The 18296-nt window shown below is 44.0% G+C and overlaps 1 protein-coding gene across 3 annotated transcripts in view; it reads left to right on the top strand.

Annotated features, from left to right (window-relative positions):
- GPRIN3 (GPRIN family member 3) overlaps positions 1-9891 on the top strand; it is a 30479-nt gene extending 20588 nt beyond the window's left edge. For all 3 annotated transcript variants that reach the window (XM_057417960.1, XM_057417959.1, XM_057417961.1), the window contains exon 2: positions 6872-9891. In XM_057417960.1, coding sequence (XP_057273943.1) covers positions 6982-9309 — 2328 coding nt within the window. In that variant the 5' untranslated portion in view covers positions 6872-6981 and the 3' untranslated portion in view covers positions 9310-9891. The remainder of the gene's footprint in view (positions 1-6871) is intronic.
- The last annotated feature ends 8405 nt before the right edge of the window (positions 9892-18296 follow it).

Here is an 18296-nt window from a genome sequence, read left to right as displayed (position 1 = left end):
TTAAGATTTGTCAAAAGCTCAGTGAAATGAAGGAAGATGCAAAGCAGTTTGCTTTGCTTTGTATTAGGCCCAGAGGCCACTGAGCCATTTGGTAGGACAGGTTTAACCTATTTTCTCATCTGTAGATTGTGGGCAGCAGGTTAAGATGAGCTTTGTCCTTGTATAGTGGAGTTCCTGTGCTCTGAACTTTGCAGAGTTAGAGCCTATACCTGTCAGAGAGGTGCAAGATGAGAGGAATAGATGACCACAGAAATGTATTTCTTCTGCTTGTACGAAATGCTCCTAGGAGAATCTTCAGTAGCTGTCAGGCTCATTGGCACTCATCTCTTTTTGGTAAAAAAAGACAGTGCATCTTGCCCTTGATTTTTTCACCCAGTTTTCCCTGGTATATTACCATTACAAAGCAGGGAGAAGCAGAGCCTGACATCGTTTTTAAGTACTACCCCTCTGTTTTATCTTTTGGGCTCGTTTCCGTTTTCCTTTCTGCTTTTTCCATTCTTCAACATTGTGTCCCTCCCCTAAATGTGACAACACCTATGCAAGTAGACCTGATAGGCACTGTGGGCTGTACCCCAATATCCAGGAGGACGTGCTGCAAGGTCTAGTGATGAGCCTGGCTGTGCCCCAAGTGTGGCAGGAGCTGGGTTTTCCTCAGGCTGTTTCAGTGTAGATCAGTTGGTAGTTTCAGCTATTTAGTATTGCAGCACATGTCACGTGTGCTCCTAGCGTAGGTGCTAGGAAGGCTTATGAAGGTCTGCATGGTTTTGTTTGCTGGTGTTTGCTTTAATACTAAAATGAGTGTCCTAGACTTCCAGTGAGCAGGCTTGTACAAATAAGTGCCCTTTTCTCATGGGGCATGTGTACTGTGAAGGTGGTGAGGGACTGGAGCAGACTGCCCAAGGAAGTTGTGAATACTCTATCCCTGGCAGTGTTTGAGGCCAGGCTGGATGTGACTTTGAGCAACCTGATCTAGTGGAAGGTGTCCCTGCCCATGGCAGGGAGGTTGGAACTAGATGATCTTAAGGTCCTTTCCAACCCTAACTGTCCTATGATTCTATAATTCTGTGTGTGCATTGCCACAGCATTTCGTATGAGCCAAATATGCAGAGGAGTTTCACAAATAGATATGCATTCATTTCAAAGTGATCAAAATGTGTCCTTTGGTTCAGAAAATCCTTAAATTCCTGATGGCCAACAGCAGGAAGGGTATACAGAGGTTCCATGTTTCTGTGTGTATGCTAGGACTTCAGGCTGGCCAGAGCCTTCAAATGGATCTCACTTTTTTCTGAAGCAATTTTCCTTACATTAAAAAACAAACAAACAAAAAAAAAAAACAACAACAAAAAACTAAGGATAATTGAAAACCTTTTCAAATAAACATACACACACCTAGAATTAAGAACTTGCCAAGCAGAAATGTAACTTTCAATATAGTGAAAAATGAAAGTAAAGGGGTAAGATGAAAAGTCCTTGTAGGCACTCATTTGCTCCTAGACACGGTTGAAGCCAGCACAGGAGCTCCTGACCTGCATGAGACTGCCTGGTCCTCTCCAGTCCCTGGGAAATTCCTCCTGTCACCCTTGGTGCCTGGATGGATGCTGCCTACAGGGGCTGCAACATGCCAGCTTATCCTTAGCTTCCTCTCCGGCATTTGTTCTGTAGCCCATTGAGCTGAGCTGTCTTCTCTAATACCCCTTGTAGAGGGGTATGACTGGACCAACCAGCCCTTTATGGGAACATGATAGTGAATGCACAAATAAGACACATAATATCTATCGCAACTTACCCGGTTTCTGTCATTGGGGCAGTTGTGATAGAGCCAAACAAGGCTTCAGGAATGGTCATACTACTGAGTAGGCCTATAAACTGCTAGCACTGAGCCCAGATGCTGCAACAAAAGTGCTCAAATAACATGATGATGGGCTCTGCTGATGAGCAATGTTGAGGTGAGTTGTAGAGCATCAAGAAGAGATAGGAAAAGATGAATAGCAAAAAAGGGGACAAAACACCTTGTTGCATTAAAAGCAGTTCAGAAATAGGCTGTTGTCCTTCTGGGCTGAGTAAGTCATATTGGTTCACTGAATAATGAAGGAGTAAATGGGTATTTTGCAGTATCTGCTGAAGTGTTACAGACATTCTGTTAACTGAACAGGCAAAGGCCAGTCAAAAGTGCTGCTCGCAGTTGTCCACTTTGCATAACATCTGCACAGAGGGTGCTGCAGCCCTGTGGTGTTGGGCTTGTTGCTTATGCTGTCCACGCCCTATCTATGTCTGGCATGGGTTCTTCTGGTGTTGGCAGGCATGGTCTGCAATAGCATGTGCGGTCCCCAGGTATAGAAGTGGAAGTGTGACTTCATGCACTTTCTCCTTGAAATGACAGCCCCATCTCTTGGGTGAAGGCAAGGTATCCATGGGCATTCCCTGTCACCTGTTGCTTCCCTGTGATTGTAGTATAAGAGTCTGCCTCCTGGCAGCATCCCAGACCATGCTGAAAGATGGAAGCTGTGTATCTTGCACCTTGCCCTTCGGGCAACCTCATTTGTATTTTAATGAACATGTCCTTGCTTTGAGCTGCCCTTCATTTTGTAGTGCCAGTCTTCGTTCCCACAAATAATGAGGGGAAAATAACCCATGAAGCAAATTATTCACAAATAAACACACACCCTTTGACACTAAAAAGAGGAAGTCACAGCGTTTACAGAACATAGCAACTTAATGAACTGGGGGAAGGGAGAAGAACATTGGATACAGAATGGAAGGATGCAAATGCATATGTATGTTTAAAATTTGAAGAAATGCTCTTCGTGTTCTATGTATTCAGTGGTCTGACATGAGTTAGAGCATGCTAATGTCTTTTTCTCATGTCAAGAAATAAGAAGCTGAATTCCTGCCTTAGCAGATATTTATCTTAGCAGATATTTATCCCCATGATGTATGATGATTTTTGTGATAATCTGAGACATCATATGCTGAGATTAGAACTGTTAAGAGCGTTCAGATTGTCCATTTGTAGAGACAAGGGTGAAGAGAGGGCTCCAAGAATGAGGGGCTCAAGGAGTGGAAAGCTGATGAGAGTCGGGACTTGGGGAGGGGATGCTTGATTAGTTTGGGAGCTGCTTTTTAATTGTTATTAAATTCTTTTTTAAAGTTGAAGGTAGGCAGAGGTGCTGGCAGTCTTAGTTGTGTTTCTGAAGATTTTTCAAGAGGGAATGGGAGGCAGAATCTTATTATGGAATTTCCTGGGAATTTCTTGGATTTATTAAATATGAAGATTTTCTGGGTTTGTTGGCATGCTTGTAAGCAGCAAGAGGAAAATTTATAGTCTTGTTTTACTGGCGAATGGATGTTACCAAAATGCATAGGAGTTTCTTTACATTGGCAGCAATGGAAACTTCTTGAGGTTTGGGGTTTCAGGGATTTCTTTGGTTTTTTAAAGCACATAAAGAAGCACCTACTCAGTGGCAGGAGTCCATGAAGGTCTGCTGGCCACATGAGGACTCTCCCAGACCATAAAAGCTAAACATAGACTTTGTCAAAGTTAGAAACTTCTTGTTTCAAAAGGTCCAGAAAAGTTCTAGTTGAGATGAGATTGAAGAGGCAGACTAATTTGGTCTGAAAGAGCAAGGTGAAGGTGAACTATGTTGATGTAGAAAATCTGTTCTTATTACTGAAAATTGATTTTTGACCTTTGCTGAGAGACTAATTTCACCTTCTGATAAAAGAGAATTTTGGGTGATTGCTCCAGGTTGGGCATGCAACACTTTAAAAGTTCATCAGTGATCTTGATTTGTTTTGACATGTTTTTTGGCCTACTACTGAGTTTTGTGTTTCTGTTTCTTCTCAGTATTTTCTTGCAGTCAGTGTTGCTTGTTGGGTTGAATCCTTACTGCTTTGTCAGTAGAATAGTGCTGCCCAAAGGTCCCAGCATTGTTCTTCACTACTATATAATAGGACTCCAATAATAAAAATGAGACAATAATCATAAATAAGACTCCAATAATAAGAACGCCTTTCCAGTTCTGTAGTTAGTTGGGTTTTCTCACCTTTTCTATTGTGTAAGACTTATATTTAATTCTGATTTTTAATAATTCTTAAGAGAGAGCATTGTCAAAAATTACCACATTTATTTAGAATACTGTAGTGCTTTTGGCTCCTGTTGTTAGGATGGCTCAGTAAAGAGTCTAACAAGAATATAGCTCCCATGACTTGGACAACAAAGTCTTTATAAAAACCTTATTATCATAAATTAACTTGTTTTCAGAATTGTCCCATGCAGTCTAATGACCTGTAAAAGGGTCAGGCAAAATGTCTGGGTTATGCTCTGCTCTGCCATATCATGGAATAGGTCGATGTGTTTTTTTTCTGGGGGGAATATCCTCTGTCAGCGTTATATGTTGAGGGCTTGGTAGAAGAATCATCTTTAATTCGCCCATGTGGCAGACGTTTAAATGTGCATTTCTGGTGATGCTGGTGAAGAGCCACTAAATAGCTGGGGAGGATTCATGTGGGGGTTCACATCAGAATTCACTTAATTGAAAAAATGGGAATCATTCTCCCATTGAGTGGCTATGAGTTAAAGACAGCATTCAGATTGCCAGCATGCAGATTGCCTTTCCCAGGTTTTGTATAGTGAAGGGCCAAACAGATTTGCTCTGCTGTCTTTATTTCTTCTGAAACAGTTTGCTGGGTATCATGTCTCATCCTGAACTTGGAGTTGGTTTTGTTCCATTATTTGTTTAGTTGCTCTTAAATGAACTCTGGATCTAAAAAAAGATATAAAATGTGACCTGCCCAACTGTATATTCTGGTTTGGTTTGCATTGATATTTGGAAAAGGAAAGAAGAGAGTAACAGAATTTAGATGAACAGATGCCCAAAGCCATCTGCTCTGCTCTTCATAGTCATTAAGATGTTCATAGTACAACAGCGTCAAATTGGAACAGCTCTCCTTTCCTTCAAGACTACGCTGGCTGGCTTTAAAGTGAGCACAAAATGAAGTGAAGATATCTTGTAGGCAGACACAAATTTCCACTGATTTGCAGTCTGGTTTACATAAACTTAGTACTTCTCAAAAAGCTTGTCAGTCATTAACCTTGCTGGAAAGCCATTTTGGAGGGATGCAGGGCTGTGATCACAGATTGAAACTAAGACACTCGGGGTCCTTCAGGGGCAGGATCAGAGTTTCCCAGAGCTCGCATAGCCCAGCAGACTGTGTGAATCTGTGGATGGACAGAGCCCAAAGAGACAGTATAAAAATAATAAATCATCATTATCCGGAAGACATAAAACTTCATGAATAAGAAATAAGTTGCAGCATTTTCCTTTTCTTAGAAAAATAATTTGCTGTATTTGTTTTATTTTTCCTTTCATTGACCACTTTTCTCCTGTTGCTCTTTAAGTACCATGAGGTGCTCGAATTTAGGATTGATTTTACGGAAAGTAAGGAAGTTCTGCTGCCATTCATGCTGAGAGAAAGGAGATGAGGGCTGTTCTCTGGAAAGGACTTTTGCTAGTGGGTAGGGAGGGTCAGGAACAGCTGAGCCATTGCACAGATCCTTCCAGCAGCATCTCCCAAGTAATGCAGCAAGGAAAACCCTGCTGTGTGCCTGTGGAGACATGGGCACACAGAGGCTCAGTAGTTTTCCCACTGTCATCCCTCTGGTTAACACAAAACTTAATGTTCAGACCGTCTCCCAGGTCTCATACCTGTGCTTTGCTGGCAGCATAATCTGGGGAAAGCCTTTTAAATAAGTATAGTTAGCCTGCAGTTTAAATGATGACTGGGATGGAATTTTTATCACTGGCCACCACCACTCTGCTGACACAGACAGGGATCCAGCCCTTGACCTCCATCAGGGTCTGAGTTGAGCACTTGTAAGTCCTTTCAAAAGCCCAGCCAACAAGCACGTTTGGAGATCACCACCTGTTTGAAGCAATGGTTTCCCTGCAGTCCTGGCTGGTTTTCAATCTGGATAACTCTGCTCCACCTGCTTTAAATCCCTCCCCCATGCCACTGGGTATGTCATAAGCCCCTCCTGTTCTGTGGTGCTGCAACATTCCTCTTCCAGTTTCATACCACCTGCTTGTAAATTGATTTCTAGATCATCTGTGGCCCTGTTTATTAGTCGAGCTGGCTTCCTTGTAATTATTTTGATGGATCTAAATGTGAAAGCAGTAGGTATGCGCACAGCTCCAGTGCAGTGCAGTATCTTCTCTTGGTGTTTAGCTGCATCACCTAGCAGGTGGTTGTCACTCCACATTCCTTTTACTGGTGAGGTTTGGGTTCATCCACATTAGTCTGAGTTGACCCGCTGCCCCTATGAGCATGTCCTTGTTGGTAGCTGAGTTAGAGAAGGGCTTTCCATGAGAAGACGTGGGAACTGGTGCTCAGCAAAGGCGTGGGATCCACTCACATCACACAATGGGAATCGGATCTGTTCTTCACATAGCACAACAGGCAAGATAGTACCTTTCCTTCCACAGGTGGCTGTCTAGAGGATTTTATCAGTGAGTTTATCTTATGACCTCAAACTTCCCCACAAAGTCTGCACCCTTTCCCATTTAATCCCTACTTTCACTTCATATTTGTGGGTTTTTTTCCTCCCTCTTGGCATGTCATTATGTTTTCATTAATGTATCAGCAACAGGGAAGCTGTTATGGCTTTGTCCCCTGTATTGTCTTCTCCATCTGGATCTTGGAGTTGGGAGATCCTTGAAATCCATATCTTTTATGTGGCTCCTACGCAGAACCAGATGCTTTACTTCCACTTTGCCTGCAAGTATTTCTTTCCAAGCTCTAAAACAATGATTTCTGGGTACTTCTTTTTCCTTAAATCTGACTGCTGCTAACCATGTGTTTCTTTCATTAACAGATTAGCTTTACATGAAACCTGTGGCTGACAGCCTGCCCTGTTGTATCCACCGCCTGGCAAAAACGCTCTGAGGAGAAAGCCGAGGGCAAACCGCATCTCTGAGACAGTCCATGGGGACTGTACCAGATCCTCTGAGATCTGCCAAGCTTTCCCTGGCCACAGCATCTGCGGAGGAGGACCAGCTGGGAGACCGGCATCCTGCTAAGCACCAGCCCCAGTTACCCAGTGGAGAGAAGGCCAGCAATGGCTTCCCATGCACGCCATCCAGCTCTGCTGGAGTTTGCTTGTCTGACCTGAAACGCACAGCAGCTGCCAGCACACAGAGGTGTGAGCAATGCTGCGAGGACGATGCTAACCAGCGTGAAGCCTTTCCTCTTGGTATCTCCAGCAAAGCTGTGGAAGGGTGTCCTGCATCCATAGAGCCTGCTGGACCACCAGCAGCGGCACCCTCTGCAGCAGGAGCCCCTTTGTCGGGGTGTGGGCCAGAGATGATGCCAGCCCCACAGAGCTCCCGGCAGTTTGTGCAGGGCAGCCAGGCAAAAACAAGCTCCCTGACACAAATAGATGACTCTGTCCTGAAACCTCAGGGGACTGATGATCAGCCAGCACTTGAGGTGTTGAATTATCCTTCCCCAGGTGACCCTGTCAGGGGTAATGAGTCCTGTCCTGCTTCTCAGGCAAACCTTCTGCAAAGAGGGGAGAAAGACAGGGGAGCGGAAAAGTCAGCAAGGCACACAGAAGCTGCCCTGGGAAGAGGCCCACAGACCAGTCTGGAGGCAAAAAGTGGGGCTACAGACACCACGCAGTTGCATCCCACAGATAAGACTGAAGAGGTGCAGAGCAGCAAGGCACCAGCCCAGTCTAGCCACGAGAGCCAGCATCCCGTGCCCAGCGCGGACCCTGGGCTGGGGAATCCAGCCCCTACCCAGCTCTCCAGATTCAGAGAAACAGGTACAATGACGGTTCAGGCAGAGAGCAGCTCTTTAACTCAGGAAGCAGTAAGCAGGACATGGCGAGATGCTGAGGTTCAGGCCGTGGCTACTGTGGAGAGCAAATCAGCCTCCACCAGTCCCAGCATCCTTGCTGCCTTCCTAAAAGGGAATCCTCCTCCAGAGGAGAAGGAAGAACTGCACATAATTTACCAAGGAGGGATGGGGCTGAGCCAGTGTGCGCTTACTGACAGTTTATCTTCACAGCAGAAGTCCCCATGTTCTCCTGGTACCACATCAAAATCAACAGTTGTTATGGCTGTGCCTGCTTCAGCCCAAACTGAGACTGTCAAACTGCCTGGAGTCCCATCTGATGTGGTGTCTCCAGTGTCAGCAGATAATGCAAAACCTGTTTTCCCCATGTCCCCTGCAGCCATTACCTCCCAAGAGACATCTGGGGGTAATGGTGAAATGATGGGTGCAGCCCATGAAAGCAGGGGTGCTGCTCAGCTGCCAGTGGATGCTCCAGTCCCATCAAAGCCCATCCCTGTTGGGCTGCTTGTAGTTGACTCCAGTAATCAAACTCCAGCACAGTATGGGTCTGGTGCTGGTGAACCAAGCACCACTTGTCCTGCTGCTGCCCCGGGAATCCAGAGCAATGTGCAAGATCCTGTCCATGATGCACGAAGGAGTCAGTTATCTTTACTCTGTAGTACTGACAGAGAAGTCAAGGAGAAGGAAGTCCTGGGCAGCTCTGAGCAAAAGCCTGCACAAAGTAAGGGTTTGAGTCAAGGGGAGGCCATTCCTAATCAATCCATGGTAAAACCAAAGGAAGAAATCTCAATGGTGCTTGATCCTAAAGGAGAGATGAATGTTAGCAGCCAACCTGCTGCTGTCCACATAAAGGCGTCCTCAAAGGATGCAGGTGAAAAGGAAAGCAGAAGACAGGAAGACACTGGCCAGGCTCAGACAGTCGGCAGCCAGAGCCTGCAGGCAGGACTGATGCCTAAGTTGAGTGTGAGCTCTGCACATTCCACCCTTTCTTTGGAAGCATCAGCAGCTCCCCAGCAGCAGGGCCTCCATGCCAAGGAGTCCAGACGCGAGCTTCACACAGCAGCTCATCCTGCTTCAGTTCAGGCCTTACCAAACCTGGGGGAAAACAAAAAGCATCCCACCCCAGCCATGGAGGCAAAAGTGCAGGTGAAGCAGTCCAAACACGTCAGGGATGTTGTTTGGGATGAGCAGGGCATGACATGGGAGGTTTATGGTGCTTCCCTCGATCCAGAATCCCTGGGAATTGCCATCCAAAACCACTTACAGAGACAAATACGGGAACATGAGAAACTGATCCGGGCCCAGAACAGTCAGACCCGGAAATCCATTTCTTCGGATACATCCTCAAATAAAAAACTGAAAGGGAGGCAGCACAACATGTTCCAGTCCATGCTGCAGAATTTTAGGCGTCCCAATTGCTGCGTGAGACCTGCTCCCTCTTCTGTGTTAGACTGACGTGGTTTGCAGGGGTGCATAGATGTCTCTGATGGTAGAGAGAATCCCTGCCCTCAAGTCTTGAGTCCTGCTGTTGTGTTATTGGGGTTGTGATGAAGCAACAGTGGAAAACTGTTCCCTTTTGTTTTTTAAGTAGCCACACGCTCCATAATGCCGTTATTATTGCCACAGCTGGTGTGTTTCCACTTTACACCCCCATCCCAACTGCTGTCAGATGAAAAGCTAGGCACTTAGCAAAAGCACAAACTTAAATTGACACCTTGCTGCAGAGACAGCAGCACCTTCTGATACAGCAAGAAGCAGAGAGATTGTCATAAGTATTATGGGAAGTTATTTATGTGCATCGCGAGGTCTTACACAAAGGGGTGGGCTGGGGGAAGCCGGGTAAGGTGAAGCTAAGGTTCAACAGCTGTAAAGAACTAATGCAAGACAACTTTCCTGGTAAGTTACCCACGCTGAGGCAAGTCTGAAAAGGTTATGGACATTGATCCCCAAGCAGTCTCACTTTTGTTGATACTGCGGGGCATTGTTCTCTTGTAAGCCCCAGAGAGCAGGGTCTTCCCCTCCTGTTGAAATGGAGAGCCAGGCTGAAGGATTATCTCTTTGGGAGAAGTTAAGTCAATGGGATTTTTATGGCTAGAAGGGGAGGTGAGAGGGTGATATATTCTATGGGCTTTGTCTCCCCAGACATGTTTAAAGTGTAAGCAGGCGATGCACACAGGGCACGCAAGGCACGAGAGAACATATCAGTAGATGTACCTGCATCCGACAGTGCGGTGCCCTCTCTCATGCTGTGGCACTCCAGCCAAGTCTTTCAAAAGCAGTGAGCCATTACAGCTCCTCAGCTGGGGTGGGCAGCCCCTGCTCCCAGCCTCCTGTGGCACTGAGCACCTCTCATCCAAATCACTCTTTAAAGTGATGTAGATCTTTTTTCTCTCTCCAGAGATACACAGTACCATTTTCCCATAGGAGCAGGCTATCCTGTGCATCTGGGTCCATGAGCCTACTGGTCTAGTGTGTTACACTGATTTCTCCTTTAAAGTCCTTAGCCAATTCTACTTCTTTTGCAGTATTTTGGTGCTTTTCTTGCTGCCTTTCAGAAACTGAATACCATTTATTTAGCCTGTGCGTATTTTGTTTTACCTAATGCTCTCTATATTATAAACCATTACATTGTTAACTTGAAACATTTACTTTACAGAAGTACTGAAATCTTGAGACAATCTTTGATGTATTTCTGATGTTAGAAAAGTTGTAGAAACTGCTAATAAAAAGTAGCTTAGTGACTGTTTCTCCGCAAATGTGATATACAATAATGTCTTAAATGTACGTTGGTTACATTTCTCACCTTAATAATATTTTTCAACCTGGGAAGTGTGTTTCCCACTTGGTTTTTATTCTGTCCATTAGAGTTCATGATGGGAAGCTGGGGAACTCCTGCGGTCTGTAGAAAATTTAGGTTTCAATCCGACAAAGCACTGCAGATTTGGATACTGTAATTCTGCAGCGTACTAGAGTTAAATAGGCATTATTTTTATTCCATTAAAGGTTTTTCATGAATCATGCTGATAATTTATTTCTGTCTGTAGTACTACACACCTGACTTACTCTGTAAATATCACAGGTTTACACAGTGTAAATGAGTATTAATATTTTTTTTTCTTTTTCTGTAAAGCAGATCTTAGGTGGTACCCTTTTATTTAGGAGGCTGGACTTTTTGAGTGTATCAACTGCCAAGGCTTCAAAGCAGCTGTCTGGGGCAATTTTTCCCCAGCAGAGAGGTAAAATGCTGTAAGATACAGTATTTTAACCAAGTTCACTGCAAGGTGTTGCCCATAGATGTTGTATTGAATTGACTCCGAGGTTTCGTCTGGTATATATTTGGAGGCTTTATAGCACGTTCTTGTTCCATTTCTGTACATTACTTCAAGTCCTCTCCCACTTGATGCTGAATTGTTAATTCTGAAATACCACATTAGAGAGTGTCTTCTCACCTCTGCCTGCAGGAGGAAAGTCTCATGCCCTTTTTCTGTTAGTACTACTGTTTCCGTCCCCTCCCTAGAAGCGTCTGAGATGTGTTATTTCACGTGAAGTTTTGTGCGGGATTAACATTGGCAGTATCATTAGGTCAGGTTAGTTGACAAGTTCGGTGTCTCTTACCACTTTGCATCTGTCAGCCCTGAAGAGGTTCCCCAACTTGTCTGCAAGTGTTTGCTGTGTCCTGTCCAGGTCCAAGGCTTTTTGCTGCTCCTTTTGCCTACCTTCTGCCCCTTCCCTTGCTAGCTGCTGCCCAGCCTGTCTCCCTGTGAAAAGATGTCCCTTGGCTCAGCTTGCATCCCTCTTGCTGCTGTCCCACTCGCTTGTACCATTGTGAGCCGGCTTATTCTGAACTGCCCCTTTACAAATATGCTGAGTCTGAATATATAAATGGATTGTCATATTTTTTTTCCAGAGGAGAATAAATGGCTATTGCACATTCACCACTTTCCATGAATTTTATCCTTTAGCTTAAGCTCTCCGAAATATTTCTAGCATATGGGTATAAGTTTCTTTATTGAACCAAACTGGGTTTGGCAACTGATGAGCAGGGTGTTGGGCCAGCACTAGAATTAACTCTTCTTTGTGAGGAATGGAAGGTCCGTCCTTGTTCCCTGCAGCTGCTTCCATCTGTGAGTCTTCACCACACACACCTCCCTCCCTATCCCAAATGACCTTTCTTCCAGGAAGATCTCATCAATACATACGTGCTGCAAAACACCAATGGACAAGTTACTAAGTTACACCATAACAACTGCATGAGCATAACTGGAAAAAACATAGTGGTCAGCAGAGCACTGTGCTTTTGTACTCTGGTAAAGACAAGTGCAAAGACAAACAGCAGAATGTCAGTGATGCTGCCTGCTGGGCACAGAAGTCCTGCAGGGGTGCATTTGAAGCCAAGCAATAATGTGCCAAAACCCAGCACACAAAAACAAGTCAATAATCACCAGTGCATCTCATGGGAAATACTATAGGTTTTCACTTTGCCTTGCTTAGGGCAGACAGTAGGCAACCTGTTAGTTTAACACTGGTAATTTATGCTTTCTCTTGCATAGAATCTCTAGATAACGACATAAATCCTCATGCGGATGATGCATATTTCACCAGCAGCAAAACAGAACTATGTTTTGGGTAGCAAACAGCAAATATTCTGCATGTGAGTGGTCTTGTAGCAGTCAAGAAGGACTATTCTTGTCAAAAATGGAAGCGTGCTGGGCATAGTAGTATGGCAAAGGGTAGGGGGAGATGATCTGTGTGCCACCACTACCCTCTCTTTCTCTGCCCAGTGAACCAGAATCATGTTATTTGGTTGGATGGTTAACAACCAAGGAAATCCATTTGGGCTAATAAAAAGAGGATTCAAAACAGAAAGGACATTGTCATTCCCAAGAGTAAATCTGTATTGAAAAAAAACCCAAGAGAAACCTGTGTTGCAACCTAGCCAGCTGAAGTAACTCTTAAATTCTGTTTGTTAAGATGAGAAATTTGTGAAACAAGCTAATTGTCAGGAAATTCTTCCCTGTTGGTTGGATCTTCTGGGAAGTTTGACATGGTCAGAACCATTAATAAAAGCAGTGAATGAGAATGGAAGAGTTACTTCTAATTTCACTTTAGGAGCATGAGACTAAGCATGTTTCAATGTCACCAATACAAATCCTGAGTTGAAGGAGAATCTTGTTGCATGCAATTTGCAATATAGTCCTGGATTTCGTATGAGGCTTTGACATTCACCACTTGTCTGGTGTCTGCCAGCTTTGTGTTGCTGTGGGCACAAGTGCTGAAATCCTGCCTTTTTTCTGCTGACTTGATTTTGAAAAGAGTGTGGAAAGAGCTGGAGGGACAAGGAGGAGAATATTTGCTTTCTCTATTTCAGAGGAAGAAAACCTTCTTTTGACTATACAAGACAGGAGGGAGGGACCAAAAGAGAAGTAAAAGGAAGCTGATGCAGATGCTTCACAAGGAATTCCCAATCCTATGTCTGTAAAGCCAGCGTTTTGCCCATTTGCTTATTCTGAGCACACACTTTTGTCATACTGTCAGTGTCCCATGGCTTTTAGGAAAATTAACGTTTCTAAAGGCTGTATATTTTGCTAGTGTGTACAGACATATACAAATGCAATTAAAAAAAAAAAACCACTAGGCAAACAACCTCAGTTTATTACTGCTACTGCCACCTAAGAGCTTGTAAAATGCACTGTTTGGAGAAGTATAATCAAGGGACTCAGAAAAGGTGAATATATGCTCTAAAGATAACACTAGTTTTTATCTTGAATTTCATTGCTATGTTGAAGTGTTAGAAGTGGAAATCTGAATGAAAATCAGTATTGAAGTTGATGAAAAATTCAACTTGGCTGCCACTAGTTTTCAGTTTGGAAACCTGATGAAATTTGCCATACCAGTGTTTCATTACTTAGGTCAGTATATACAAGGTTTCTATGGAACTAAAAATGTTACTAGCTTATTAGCTTTGCTGTCTCGTACTGTGTCTATCCTTCTACACCACTGGAACGGCTGCAGTGTTCTCTTATGGGCCTAAATTATCCCACTTGAGTCAGTGTAGATGTTTAAAAGAATGAAGTATTAGAGCTGAATGGACCAAACTGAAATTGGTATCCTTTTAATGTGGATTTTGCATCAAATCATGGCAAGGGAGATTTGCAATGTGAAACATTCTTTCATCATTCAGGCTTCTTTAAAGAAGAAAATGATGTTATTACTGAGCCGAATCACATAGAGAGGAAATATTTTTTCCTCTAGGAAAACATTCACTGTAGGTAAGGTTATGTATGCATGTGTCCATGTTTAAAAGGAGTGTGAGAGTACACAGGTCTCATGCATTACTCATACTCCAAGATTATGCTTTTTCCCTTTGCCCTTCTGATTGACTGCTGGAGGCTTAGCATTTTCCACAGCTTTGAGTCATGTTAAATCACTCTGCAACACGGAAACAGTGATTCTCTCCTTATTGGGTCTCTAAACAGCCATATCTAAAAAACCCACCAGCTAGCCAGTCTCTGTGCCTAAACTTTCAGCAGAAGGTACATTGGCTGGGGTGTGCAGAGATGTACACTGGTTCTTGAGTTTTGTGGAAATCCGCACTTACATGTACAGAGCAGTTTCTGCACACAAACTATGTGTGACAGCAAGCATTTGAGCTCATTAGGACTAAAAACCATGTCAACTGGATCCCATTTGAAGTATCAGATCTTAAGTTTTTCTTAGCTTTCTGCTTAGACTGACACTCTCTGGAGTCGAAATCAATGACCATTCTGCCAGCAAAGTCTTGCCAGCACTTGTCTGCTGCAGAATATGAGTCTCTCAGATGCTTCTCGGGAGCTCTGTTACAATAGGCAACCCTGCTTGAGTGTCCTCCTGGTATTTCCCTTAGCCCAATTCATAATCATTAGTTTCAAGTACAGGAAACACAACTTTAGACATTGCCCTGGGGAATTTCAGTAAATCGGAAGAGAAAGCTCTATGTGTTCATGGTACATAAAATCACTTCTGAAGTTAAGGTCTCAGTTGCACAGTGAAAAGTGTTGGGAGTTTCTACCCAGAGTTAAAGGGAGAGAGAGTAGGTGAACTTTGAATTCCTGACTGTTGCAAGCGCCACAAAAATGATAGCCATGAATCAGTCAGCAGCAGCAGAAAAACAACTTGGGGGCTTCTAATGACAACTAATATTATCGTGGCTTTATTATTTTTATAGTTACACTGACTGAACGTGATGTACTGTACGAAGTAAAGCTAGTATTAGGCTTCCAGGTGTGTCGTGGCATTCAAGACATAGCAACAGAAGTTTGCATGTGAAGAAGACTTACAGTGCTACTAAAGCAATGTTACCCACCCGATCGAGTCCCTTAGGAATTTAATGTTTTGCTGTTTTACATCTCCTGGTTTCCATGCCAAGTATAATAAAATGAACACTGTCTTAACTGTTCTGGGTCTCTGTTTGTAGGCTGACATGGGGAAAGAAAGGACTTTCAAGTGTGGCCATTCTGGCTAAATCTGTGAATGTAACAGCAGCTGTGAAGGGCTTTCTGAATTCAGGCCTGAGACCTGGCACCCTGCAAAGCTTGGTGTGGTAGAAGCCATCATGTGCTGTCCCTGCCAGAAAAGATACCCATCTGCTTCCTTCTGTATAAGTGCTGTTTTGTCTTTTCAGAGCTGTTTGGGAGCACAGGCTTCTCTGTGGGGCTGATACTCTACCCTTTCACATGAATGCACTGTGCCTTTCAGCAGCCCATTTCCACACAGCAACACATTATTCATCCAGCTCAGCACCCCAGGAGCCAAGGTGGAAAGGGCAGCGTTTTAACCCTGAGGTGCCACTGCTGTAGCAAATTGTCACCACTATCCACCAGCATGCCTTCACACCATGCAGAAAGCTGAGAGTGTCAGCATCAGAGTAACCTGAACCATTTTCCTCCCCAAAAAAGAAATAAAGCTTTGTGCAAATAGTGCAAAAAAGCATAAGATAACAGACTATGGCAGTGAAGTACTTTGAAACAGCAGCGTTACAGGTACGGTATTCTGTGTGCCTGGGTACATCTAGGGGGCATGAGGACCCCACCTTGGTGTACTCTTTCCTACAGCAAGGGGAGAGGAGTGGAACAGACACTGAGATAATGTGGTTGCATGGTGCCTCTGCTACCAGGGACATTCTGCCTGGAGCCAGCTTCCCAAAACCAGTTGTTTCCTTTGCTGTGTCTCTGTACTTGTGGTTGGCTACTAGGGTTCAGGCTACTTCAACTAACTGCCCAGTGCTTTGGGCAGTCATGCAGGGTATTTTATTAATGAGCTTTGCTGGATTCCTTGTCACACAGTTCAAGTTTGTGCATGCCAGTGACTGCCAAAGATTAGTCCCAGACCTAAACTGCCATGAGCAGGGCGTTTCCCTGCAGTAGCTATGTTCTTTCAGCTGTGTGACACAGTTGGCAAGCTCTCTTAGTAGGCAGGAAAACTGGGGTGTCCCTTTCCCACTTCAGCCCTGTAGTCTTGCTATAGTAGGGAAAAAGCCTAGAGAGCTCCCACAGCACTGGCGCAGCAGAAAAAAGACCAGTGCAGAAAACATTCTATCATCCTATCAAACCAGTGCACATTTTCCATCTGTCAGAGATTTTACATCATATAACATAGCAGTTATAGGGATATAGTGCCTTCATATATAAAGAATAAGTCTGGCTTCTTCATGCATTAGCTGATTTACGAAGGATGTGAGCTTTCCAACCAACAGCACAACATCCTGGGTATCTGCTTTGCTTCTTTAACCATCTAAAGGAACTACCATGCCTTTAGGGATTCAAATGCCATGTAAACCACTCTGTAGATGGTGGCGGTACTGTGAGTGGAAAACTTAAGATTCCTTGCCAAATTTCAAATTACTCCTTTGAGAACCATCAATGGCTAGTTTTGCTAGCCAATGTTTTATAAAATAGGCACTTTAATCTGCAACTGAGTATTTAGATAAATCTGGCCTCATTTGTGAAAAGTGTAGGGTGCTCTTATCTCCTCTTGAGAGACTTGTGGATGCTTGGTATCTCCACAAAGAAAGCCACTCTTCTTGAGACCTATACCCAGTGTCAGAGTAGGTAACTCATTGTAGGCAACTCTGAGGAGTAATGACAGTCTGCATGCTTGGACCAACAGAAAGTTGTCAGGGCAAATTAGGAAATGGTTAACTATGGTATGCCCCATTGCTACTGGTATTTCAGCAGTGAGGGAAACACTGCTTGCATTGCAGAGCACCCTACTTCCTAAAACATTGGGTTTTGCACATACAAGAGTCATATTAAGTGGGATCAGCAGCTGAGGAGAGTGGGTGCCATCCTGCAAAGGAATTTGCCTTTGCTCTGCCACCTTAGCAATAAATTAACTTTGTCTAAAAAAAGAGAAAATGTTTTCTAATAGCGTGCTGTGGACTGCAGCACAAGGAAGGGATTTGGGTCATTCATGCTGAGGTTCTGCCTTAATTCCATAATTCTGTTTATTTCTTTTCCTAATTAGAACCCTGCTCATGGCAGTGCTTTCTCCTCTAAATCCACTTACATAATACCAGAAAGACATAAGCAAGCTGAGCATTTGAGGATGTGTTTCTCACGGGCTGGTGGAAAATACCCTGGTAGCTAGAGCACGACTGCTCAGCACCCACCTTTTCCTCGATGCCTGCTGGAAAATGGCTGGTGTGTAGGAATGGCTGCTGGGTTCTGCACACTCCCCACATCCATGCTGAGCTGCAGACTGCTGGGCTGCATCACCTTGGGCTCGGGAAGGAGGAGAGATAAGGTCTGCCTAGGAACCAGCAGAGGTGAGGCCATCCTCAAAGCTGCTGTTCCCATAATTTGGGAGCACCTCGTATTTCTTCCCTCACAATTGTGTCTCTTCCTTTTTTAAGGACAGTTATTGAGCTATTAATTAATGAAACAAATTGCTTAGGTTTATTAAATCTTAAGCTAAGGGAAAAGCCTTTTGGGGAGATACTGGCTCCATGCATTGGGTTACTCACCCTTGCAAAATGCCTGGGCTTCCATTAAGTTTTGGATTTTAGTGCCTGCTCTGTAGGCAGAGGCTGGTGGACAGGCTTCCCTGTTTTTTCCTTGCTCCAGCAGAGAAGGAATAGGGAATAAATAGGGTTGACACTTGCTCAGGCCATATCCAAATTTCTCCTTGCACCCGATGTGACCGTATCTTTATATATACCAGCTATTTAAAGGAGAAATGCTGACTAAGAAAGCTCAGAGCCATATGGCCATATGCAGTTAAGGAAGAAGCTGTAATGAGATGAGTCCTACCAACTATCTGAGACAAATGCAAATGGGGTATATGCTCCAATGTTGATTAATGATGTGAAATGTTCTTTATTACAGGTTTATCTCCTTGCTTTTACTAATGTGGCTCTGCATGCTTATACATTCCTCTGCTGGGAAAGTTTTCCTGGTACTAACCCT

Source organism: Pezoporus wallicus, unplaced genomic scaffold, assembly GCF_028554395.1.
Source record: "Pezoporus wallicus isolate ANWC-B61680 ecotype Strahan unplaced genomic scaffold, APGP_CSIRO_Pwel_v1 contig_6999, whole genome shotgun sequence".
Lineage (NCBI taxonomy): Eukaryota > Metazoa > Chordata > Aves > Psittaciformes > Psittacidae > Pezoporus > Pezoporus wallicus.
This window is presented reverse-complemented; position numbering and strand designations above follow the sequence as displayed.